The sequence below is a fragment of the Mugil cephalus genome, chromosome 19 (genome assembly GCF_022458985.1).
Source record: "Mugil cephalus isolate CIBA_MC_2020 chromosome 19, CIBA_Mcephalus_1.1, whole genome shotgun sequence".
Classification (NCBI taxonomy): domain Eukaryota; kingdom Metazoa; phylum Chordata; class Actinopteri; order Mugiliformes; family Mugilidae; genus Mugil; species Mugil cephalus.
Window position 1 is genome coordinate 2,025,644 of NC_061788.1, and position 10,665 is coordinate 2,036,308.

Sequence of the window (10,665 nt, forward strand, 5' to 3'; positions counted from 1 at the left end):
GGGACGGGGGGGGGGGGGGTCTCCTCCCAGACTCAGTGGAGCCTCGTTGTAACAGCCTCATTGAGACTGAATGGGACGTCTTAATTACTCCAGTTGTGAAAACTAAAGGAGGGAAGGGAGGACGTGAGCTTTGATCTCCAGGCCCAGGGAGGCCGAGCCGGGGCGGGACGCGTCCCATAAATACAGCCGGGGGCCGAGGACCAGGACCCAGTCACACTCTCAGGACCCCACGGACCCACTCACACTCTCAGGACCCCACGGACCCACTCACAAGGATTAATTCATTCTCTGCTCATGGCCTCCACCTCCACCTCCACCTCCACCAAACTCCAGCTCCCAGCCGCCATGAGAGGACGCTTCTCCATCGAGTGGATGGCTCAGAGCAGCCAGACCCGGATCCAGACCCAGACCCAGACCCGGACCCCGGGATCAGGACCAGGACCTGGACCTGCAGCCTGCGGGACGCACTCAGAAAGTCTTCCAGGTTTCTACTGCCGACAGAAAACTGAGCAGGAAGGTTCAGAGAGTCTGAGCGGCTCCTTCCAGCTCCAAGGTAACGAATCCATCCAGAGAAAACATGTTTCCTTTTTATTTATTCCTGATTTTTTTTTTTTTTTGCTTAAAGATTTACTAAACTAATTTTTTATGTTGTAACTGTAATGACTTTTTTTTTATTTAGAATTTTTGTCATTTAAAACATTTTTATTTGTGTTAAAGTTACATTTTATTTATAAATTATAAACATATTAGTTCATTCCTTCTAAATGCTGCTACAGGAAGGTTTAAGTTCATGAATATTAATGAGTTTTTCTTTAATTTAAAGTGCTGTAATTGAATATTCCTCCAGCTCTAACTGAACCTTCCTGCTCCTCCAGGGCCTGAGGCCGGATTCAGCAGCGGGACAGAGGAGGAGACGTCCGGCTACGAGAGCGAAGGAGGTCACTCCCTCTCCCCGTCCTCGTCCTCCTCCTCCTCCTCCTCCTCCTCCTCCTCCTCCTCCTCCTCGGCCGCTGCCTCCATGTCGCCGGCCTCGCCTCCTGCGGGGAGGAGGCCCCGGACGGCGTTCACGTCGGAGCAGATCAGCAGCCTGGAGAAGGCCTTCAAGAAGAACGCTTACCTGGGACAACAGGACAAAGCCGACCTCTGCAGGAAACTCAGCCTGTCGGACAAACAGGTAAAAACACAGCAACACTAATGTTATATTATCTCTGAGTCTGAGCCCGTTCACAGTCACAAGCAGCTTTATTGGCACAAGCAAAGACTCAGGTCACTGATAAAAATAAAAGCCTTAAAAAAAGAAAACTATACAACATAAATTAGAAAAAATAAAGGTCAGGAGCAGATATTTATCATGGACTTGAACAATACATACATACATGCTTTACATCTGTAATATTTAATGACCTGTATCAAACCCGTCCTCAGGGTAGATCAACATTTAGCTTCATTTAAAGCATTAACCTGAACGTGCACATTAAAGAGTCTCCCACAACTTCCTGCAGATGTTTCACAATAAGAGCGTTATTATCTCTGGATAAAGTAGAGAATCACTGTTATAGAGAAATAGAATATGCACTTTTAACTTTTTTAATTTATATTTTTTTTATACGTAAATACTTAAAAACAAACGTATGTTCAACATAATAATAATAGGATGAACTGAGTCCAAATTTCAACATAATTCTTCTAATTCTTTCTCCAACTGAACAGATGAGAATTGAGATTTTATTTATAACACGTGTTCTGGATGAACAAGTGGGGTTATTTTATGTAAAGGGATATTTAGATTTATTTTTATTTTTTTTGTGGAACTTTCTCCTCACGAGTCGCCGCCTTTTGTTTTTCCTCTCAGGTCAGAAACTGGTTCCAGAACCGGAGGATGAAGCTGAAGAGGACGGTGCAGGACGCCCTGGCTCACGCCTGCCAGGTCAACTCTCACTTCGTCCATTACGGCGAGCTGCAGGCCTACCGGCCCGGGCCCTACCCCAGATACCCCCCGGCGGGGGCACCGGCCCCCGAGGCCCCGGCTGCTGCAGCCTCCTACGTCCACCCACATCCACACGGCCTCCAGTACAGCTCCGCCCTGCCCCTGGACTCCTTCTACCAGTACGGAGGCCTGCAGGGCGTCGTGCTGCCCTCGGCCTCGTCCGCCCTCAGAGGATCCTACCCTCAGTACTACTGATGCACCACAGCATATTTTGTTTTTAAACAAAAATATATATATATAAATCTTATCCTAATAGGATCAACGCTACAATAAAATAAAAAATCACCACAGTTACTGCTTTGAAGCTTGGACGGTGAATCAAACAGGGTGGTGTGCAATAATGTGATTTAAGTGTGTTTCTCTGCTTGATGTATAAAGTTTAAATGTATTTAAAAATCTATGAAGTGTTTTTATCAGATTACTGCTAATGTCACTGAAACCAGATTAAAATAAAGATGTTTTTTATCAGATTATTTGCTTCATCTCCGTCTGTCACTGCACTGTTTTATTTCTAACTCCTGTTATTTATTCACTTATTTCCATATTAAACTAATAAACTGTTATTTCGAGTCTTTGCTGCCCTCTAGTGGTCAGGTTGCAGATCACAACCAAATTAATTCCCCAATATTTCCAAGTGACTTAAAGACGTTTTCAGGTTTTTCTGTCCGGAGTTTTTCAGTCGATGAATTATTTTGAACATGTGCTGGAACAAGCTGATTGGCTGATTAGCCTCCAAGCTAATAGTTGCTCCTCTTTGCTTAATAGCTTTCTAACTAATAACAGGAGCTCTCCTTTGCCTTCAAACTAATAGTACCTCCTAGCTTCCTACCCTCATAGCTAGTATCTTTACTTAGCTTCCCAGCTAACAGTAGCTCCTCTTAGCTTCATAGTTTTCCAGCTAACAGTAGCTCTTCCTAACTTTCTACTGTCGCAACGAATGGTAACGCTTCCTAGCTTCATAGCCTCTCAGCTAATAGTAGCTCTTTCAAACTTCTTAGCCTCTCAGCTAATAGTAGCTCTTTCAAACTTCTTAGCCTCTCAGCTAATAGTAGCTCTTTCAAACTTCATAGCCTCCCAGCTAATAGTAGCTCTTTCAAACTTTTTAGCTTCTCAGCTAATAGTAGCTTTTTGTAACCTCCGGTAGATCTTTCTAAGTTTATAGTGTCCCAGCTAATGGTAACGCTTCCTAGCTTCATAGCCTCCCAGCTAATAGTAGCTCTTTCAAACTTCTTAGCCTCTCAGCTAACAGTAGCTTTTTCAAACTTTTTAGCTTCTCAGCTAATAGTAGCTTTTTGTAACCTCCGGTAGATCTTTCTAAGTTTATAGTGTCCCAGCTAATGGTAACGCTTCCTAGCTTCATAGCCTCCCAGCTAATAGTAGCTCTTTCAAACTTCTTAGCCTCTCAGCTAACAGTAGCTTTTTGTAGGCTCTGTTCTGATTAATCTGCAGAATTATTCAGTTTCTCACATTTTATTTTGTTTAGTTTTATCGACCACGTTCTTTAATCTTTACCTGATTATTCTGTTTTAATGACACGTTTTAACCAGATCACACAAGAAAAAAATCAGTTTTAACTTTATTTATCAACTCACTAAAAATAATTTTATAGTTTTGTTTTGCAGGGTTTAAGAGAATTAATTCTGTTATATTTTAGCTATTTTATTTATTTGTTTTTTAAAAAAAATATTTTTATTTTAAATTATCTTTTAATAAACTTGAATTAAATATATATATATTTTTAAACAAATTGCTTTTTATATATTATTAATTTGATTTGTTTAATTTATTTTAAAAAATATTTAAAAATATTTTAGCTGTCATTTAGTTGTTGGCTTTTTGTTTCAAATTTTTATTATTTAAAATATTTGACAATATATATATAAAATGTTAATTATGAACCAAACGTTTCTCAAATATTAATCTGAGGAGACGATCAGTGCTGCATATTTATTTATTTATTCAGGGTTTTTTATTTTTTTTTTAAGTGTTTTGTGTTGAAATGAAGAGTTTTCTGTTGGTGAGACGATCAGACGATTTTCAGAGTCTGTAAATTTTAAACTAACACACGAGTCTTTAATCAGGAAACTTGATTCTGGGACGTTTAAAACAGATTTTCCTTCAAGATTCCTGTGAAGTTTTTGAACTTTAAGCAACTTTTTAGTTTAATTTTAACGTTTTTAAAGTGAATATTTAACTCGGGTAGAAGTTTATAGTGTCCCAGCTAATGGTAACGCTTCCTAGCTTCATAGCCTCCCATTTAATAGTAGCTCTTTCTAGCTTCCTAGCTAATAGCAATTCCTCCTAGCTTTCCCTTATAGATCTTTCTAACTATAGCATAGTTAGTCCCTGGCTTCCTAGCTTCATAGTCTCCCATTTAATAGTAGCTCTTTCTAGCTTCCTAGCTAATAGCAATTCCTCCTAGCTTTCCCGCTAATAGTATCTCTTCCTAACCTCATAGCTAATAGTAGCTCTTCTTAGCTCCCTAGTATCCCAGCTAATGGTAACTCTTTTAGCCACTATTAGCTTCCCAGCTAATAGTAGCGCACCACAGCTTGCTAGCCTTGAAGCTAATCGTAACTCTTCTTGTTTCCTCTTTTAATGGCTGAATCCAGATTACTCCCCCTGCTGGTATAAAGAGGTATTTCCTCTCAGGTGTAGAAACATCATAAATATCAAAATATTACAGTTTCATACATTTGCTCAAGTAACGTACTTATAAATGTTTCCTCTTTGTGCTTATGTGATGTTTATGTGATATTTATTAAGTCTGAGAACATCCAAAACAAGTTGTCTCAACAGTCTCTTTGACTGAGTGACACTTTGAGTTCAGGCCTTTTATTTGCTGTTTTTTTTTTAGTATATATCAAGTATATTTGTTATTTTAAAGTCCAGATTCCTCTTTGATTTCACAACGGCGCTTTCTGAGAAATGAAGGAGTGTAATAATAAATGACAGGAAGGTAAAAGAATCTGCAGCTGTGAACACATTCACCAGCTGTGGTTTCATCTCCGACTTCAACAGGTGCTGAAGAAAACACGCGGAGCTGAAGCAGGGACGGTGCTGCCCCCTGTGGGCGGACACGAGTAACACAACAACAACAAGAGAAGTTTCCTCCACCTCTTCTACTTCTACCGTTTGTTCCACCTTTTATTTGTTGTTCTTCTTCTTCAGTTTTCTCCTGTGTTGTTGTTTTTGTTGTTCTGACTCTTCTCTCTAATCTTGTTCCTCTTATCGTTCTTCGTCTGTTGTCATTATTCCTGATTTTCTTCTTCTTCTGCCTCTTCCACTTATTCTGCTTCTCTTCTTCATTTGCTTCTTTCTTGTTATTACTCCTGCTTCATCCTCGTGTTCGATAGTTCCTCTAATGGTGGCTCTTTTGTGTTGTTGTTTTTATTCTAACTCTCCCTTTACTTTACTTATTATTCCTCCTCCTATCATTTGCTTCTTCTCCTTCTTTTTTCCACCTCTTGTTCTTGTTCATCTTCTTACCTGTTATTCTTCCTATTTTTTTCATCTTTTGTTCTTCTTCTTCTACTTGCATCTCTTGTTCTTGTTGTTTTTCTTCTTCCTATTCTTGTTTTTACTTCTTATTCCTCTTGTAATTCAACGTCTTTGTTTGCCTCTTTGTCTTCTTCCTTTTCTTCTTCTTCTTTTCTGTTTTCTTACCCTCTGTTGCAGTGAACGGGGAATTTACTTTTAATAAAGTCATAAACACTGATTTTAATACTGACCTGCACCTGATTTTTTTTCCAGATTTTTTTTCCTCCTAAACAAAAAAAGTAAAACACAAAGTATGTAAGAAGATTTAATAATTTCTATAATATATTTTTTTCTAGTATAAGTCACACGATGTACATTACCTGTTCACTTATCTCATTGAAGACCTTATTCCTTCATATATTCGATAACTTTAGCTATAGTTCTCAATATAACACTAACTTGAAATATGTCAGTAAATCAGATGTTCTTATTTATTATGAGAAATATTATTATAAGAATTTAACTATTCAACGTTTGGTCCTAAAAGTCCCTTGGTTTTTTTTTTTTTTTTTTTAATAACGAGGACAAAAACAAAATATGTCGAAACCTTTGGATGGATGGATGAATCTAGGGAATTTAAAAAAAGTAATATTTTCCACGAATTAAATCATAAAAACAACAAGATTTCACAACCTGGTTTAAAAAAAGAAAAAAGAAAAAAAAAGAAAAAGAAAGAAAGAAAAAGTTTGACAACAACTACGAACTTCCGCCTGAGCCAATGGCTGAAGAGAGAGACGCTGCGTGTGGGCGTGGCCAGATAAATTATCGGACCAATCAGTTCGCCGCAACCGTGTGACCGAGAGAGACGCTGCGCGTGGGCACGGCCACAGAAATCCTCTGACCAATCAGAGCGCCGTAACCGTGTGACAGCGAGCGACGCAACGTCGGGGCGTGGTCACAGAAATATTCGGTCCAATAAAACCGCCGTAACCGTGTGAACTACAGGAAGTGACAAGTGGAGCGACCAATCAGGACGCTCCTTGAAGGGCACCGGTGGAGAGCGTGAAGGGGGCGCAGGAGAGAGGGGCAGAAGCCGAATGGTGGAGCTGAAGATGGCGGATGGCGACAGCGGGAGTGAGCGAGGCGGGGGAGGAGGCGGAGGTGGAGGCGGCTTCCAGCACTTCCAGCGGGACCAGGAGACCCAGGAGCTCGCGTCCAAGCGGCTCGACATCCAGAACAAGCGCTTCTACCTGGACGTCAAGCAGAACAGCAAGGGCCGCTTCATCAAGATCGCCGAGGTCGGGGCCGGGGGCTCCAAGAGCCGCTTGACCCTCTCGCTGTCGGTGGCGGCGGAGTTCCGTGACTACCTCGGGGATTTCATCGAGCACTACGCCCAGCTGGGGCCTAGCAGCCCGGAGCAGATAGCCCAGGCCAGCGTGGGTGAGGACGGGGGCCCCAGGCGAGCGCTCAAGAGCGAGTTTCTCGTCCGGGAGAACCGCAAGTACTACCTGGACTTGAAGGAGAACCAGCGGGGGAGGTTCCTCCGGATCCGGCAGACCGTTAACCGCGGACCGGGCTTCGGGGTCGGGGGCCCGGTGGGCGGCATGCTCTCCGGGCAGACCATAGCCCTTCCGGCCCAGGGGCTCATAGAGTTCAGGGACGCCCTCGCCAAGCTCATCGACGACTACGGGGGGGACGACGAGGAGCTGACCGGGGGCCCGGGCTCCGGCGCCGGGGGCTACGGCGAGCTCCCCGAGGGCACCTCCATCATGGTGGACTCGAAGCGGTTCTTCTTCGACGTCGGCTCCAACAAATACGGGGTGTTCCTGCGTGTGAGCGAGGTGAAGCCCAGCTACAGGAACTCTATCACCATCCCCTTCAAGGCCTGGGGCAAGTTCGGCGGAGCCTTCTCCCGCTACGCCGAGGAGATGAAGGAGATCCAGGAGCGGCAGCAGCAGCTGCAGCAGCGGGACAAGATGTACGAGCGGAGGGACGAGTCCGAGGGGGACGAGGGGGACGACGACTGAGGGGCCGAGAGCTGCAGCAGCATCAGGGGGCAATTTTTTTTTGCAGAAAGAAAAACCGAAAAATAATAAAAAAGTGCATGACAAATCGTGCAGTAATAGCCTTCTAAAGTGTCGTGGCGTTAAAAAGAAAAAAAAAAAAAGGAAATTATTTCGTGTATTATCCTTAAAGTTTGAAAGGGTTTCTGAAAGTGGAGAAGAGAAAAAAAAAAGTATAAATGAGATGTTTCTCATTGGAAAGAAAGAAAAAGAGTTTTTTATAAGTAGAAGTGAAGCCAGGGAGCTTTTCCTATAGTTTATATTTAAAAAAAGAAAGAGTGAGGACCTGTTTTGTTTTTGTTTTTTTTTTTTGAGAGTGAGCATCCATCCATGTTCCTGTTCCAGTCCAGGTCCTCTCTTCTTCTTCTTCTTCTTCTTCTTCTTCTTCTTCTTCTTCTTCTTCTTCTTCCTCTAAGGTTTTAGTGAGAGAGAGGAATCCGCTGCCGTCACTTCTTTGTGGATGTTTGCAGGACAGGAGGGAAGAGAAAAAAAAAACAAAAAGCAAAGCAAAAACAGCTGCAAGAAGACGAACCCCCCCCTGAAGAGTCAGTGAGAGGATTAATGTGTGAGGAGCCCGAACAGGACGGGGCCCCCCAGGACTAAACTACGAGGCTCCAGAGGTCAGCTGGGTTTATGTCATACATACGATCCGAGCGGAGCGACGCACATCCCGCCGGGAGTTTTCCTCTCACACCAGAGCATCCCTGGTGCTTTGAGGGCCAACACGCGGGGCGCGGACCCCGTCTGGGACGCCCCAGATACGCTACGGGTCCAACGGCATCTTCCAACGAACAAAGACCCTGGACAGAAACACACTGATGGACGTTTTCTTTTTTTAGTTTTTTTTTTGTTTCAAAAAGAGAACTATATTATTGACAAATGAAAATTCTACTTATAGGAAGAAATATTAATTACCAAACAAACCAGCAGCAAATGATATTTTCAAATACTGTAACAGAGAAAAAAGAACATATGTATTGTCTAAAAAAAAAAAGAAAATTAAGAACAAAAGGTTAATTTCTATCTTCAGATTATTTTTTAATTTTCTCCTTCTTAAAATGAGAGTACAACACTTTCCTTAATTAAAAGAACTTTAAATGTACCACGCAACCGTGTGACTGTATGTTTTTAAAACGATTTAACAAAGAAAAGCAGCAGAAACGAACTCCAAGAAACGTTTCCTGCGGATTTAAAAAGACAACGCAGACTGTATTTATTTGTATTTTTTTCTTCACATTTGGTGAAACGTCTCATTTATCTCGTTTATCTCATTTATCTCATCATCCGATCGACGGCCTCAGCCAAACGACTGCAAACCTGAGACCAAACCAGGTCCTCAGATGTAAATATCTCAAGGTTTTCTTTGTCTTAATACGACAATAAACTCAATATTTGTCAGATTTTGAGGACACGATTGGATGAAAGTTTGACTTTTTGGAAGAAGAAACATCAAACCTGACGCTTAAAGCTTCTCAAATGTGAATATTATTCTCAAACGCAACAACTTTCTGCTCTAAATTGAATATTATCAGATTTTTAGGACTAACAGTTTCTATTTTTCAAAGCAAATATGTAATTTAAAGTTTCTCAAATGTGAATTTTTACAGCTTCTTGTAAATGACAATAAATGGAACATATTTGGGATTCAGACTCTTAATTGGATATAAACTGGTGATTGAGGTCATTTTTAAATAAACTTTACATAAATCTTGATTTTTGGTTCAAAAGAGAAACTGACTAATGAAATTCTGCTCATCAGAGAGATTTTACCCAACAAATTATATTTGAATTAGTTTTCTTCTAATAAGCGTTTTTGTACTTGCACGTTAAGTTGATGCGGATCTTAGCGTCGTAGCTACGAGTCTCCGGCGTGTGATTGGTCCTTTTTAGTGTTTCCGATTTTCTATGTCCTCAACTTGATTGTTTTGGGTCAATAAAGAATCGCTGAGGTTCACTGAGGAGGTTTGGAGACACAACGTTTCTACAGGAAGAAGAAACGAAAAGTAACCTGACTGGCAAAAAAAAAAAAAAAAAACACAGCGCCGACTAGTGTTTGGGTGGAGTTGTTACAGCGTGAGTCAGACCGACGTAGCTACGTACGAAGGTCACGTTAAATCTGCTGCGTGTCGCTGTCACTACGTATTTTTCGTAAATCTTATTTAACACAAAGAAAAACGTCAGAAATGTTTCCTGTCGTCGCCCGTTAATCTAAAAGATTCGTTTCGTACCTTCGCAAAATAAAATATCTCAGTAAAATAAACTGGTGGAAAAAACCCTCAGATTTCTAAAGCTAAAACACTTTAGTTTAAGAGAATTATGGGACATTTACTACTATTACTGTTACTATTTAGAGTTATAGCTCATTAACAAAACACCTTTCAATGGAAACACGGACAAATTATAGAAATTTCATAAATATGACTTTTATTTTGAAAAACTAATGGAAACGCAGCTAGTGTGAGGATTTAAAAAGATGCAACAAACACGATTTATTCTTATTTTTAAGGCTTATTTTAATAATTTGTAACAAAAAATATTCAGTTTACTTTTCAAACAGTCATTTAATTAATTAGTCTCCTTTTAATTGTCTCTGTTTTGTCTTATTATTGATAAACTGATTCATTCATTGAGAGCTGGAAACAGCACAAGGATCTTATTTAAAGTAAATAGTTGTTATTTAAAGAAATGAATCTGGGTCGAGATAAATGAACGACTGACGTTGTTTTTAAAAGCAGAAAACTGGAGTTAAATGTGAACGTTTGCTGATTTTCTGTCTGAATATACTGAGACACTAACGTCTCGTTCCTGCTCCTCAAACATGAAGAAAGTCTCTCATGGTTTCATTCCTCTTCCTCCTCAATGATCCTTGGTCCATGACAACGTCTCCTCTTCTCCTCCTTCATCGGACTGTTGACCTCCTCCTCCTCTTCCTCCTCCTTCTTCTCTTCCTCTTCTCATTCCTCCTCCTATTCTTCTTCGTCCTCTTCATTCATAAACCTCTACTTCCTCTTCCTCCTATTCTTCTTCATGTCCCTCCTCCTCCTCTTCTTCCTTCACCTCCTCCTGCTCCTCCTTCTCCTCTTCTTCCTCCTGAACATATTTCCTGTTTCCTCCCACTGAGAGGAGGAGCTCCTC

The 10,665-nt window shown here is 41.1% G+C and overlaps 2 protein-coding genes across 2 annotated transcripts; both read left to right on the forward strand.

The window, feature by feature from the left end:
• Positions 1–8: 8 nt before the first annotated feature.
• Positions 9–2,457, forward strand: ved (ventrally expressed dharma/bozozok antagonist). The gene is made up of 3 exons (XM_047569152.1): positions 9–553; positions 876–1,174; positions 1,853–2,457. The coding sequence occupies exons 1-3, from the start codon at positions 295–297 to the stop codon at positions 2,180–2,182; spliced, it is 888 nt and encodes a 295-aa protein (XP_047425108.1). The 5' UTR covers positions 9–294; the 3' UTR covers positions 2,183–2,457.
• A 4,020-nt stretch (positions 2,458–6,477) lies between these two features.
• Positions 6,478–9,174, forward strand: purbb (purine-rich element binding protein Bb). Its single transcript, XM_047569151.1, has one exon. It carries the CDS (start codon positions 6,565–6,567, stop codon positions 7,492–7,494), a length of 930 nt encoding a protein of 309 aa, XP_047425107.1. The 5' UTR covers positions 6,478–6,564; the 3' UTR covers positions 7,495–9,174.
• The last annotated feature ends 1,491 nt before the right edge of the window (positions 9,175–10,665 follow it).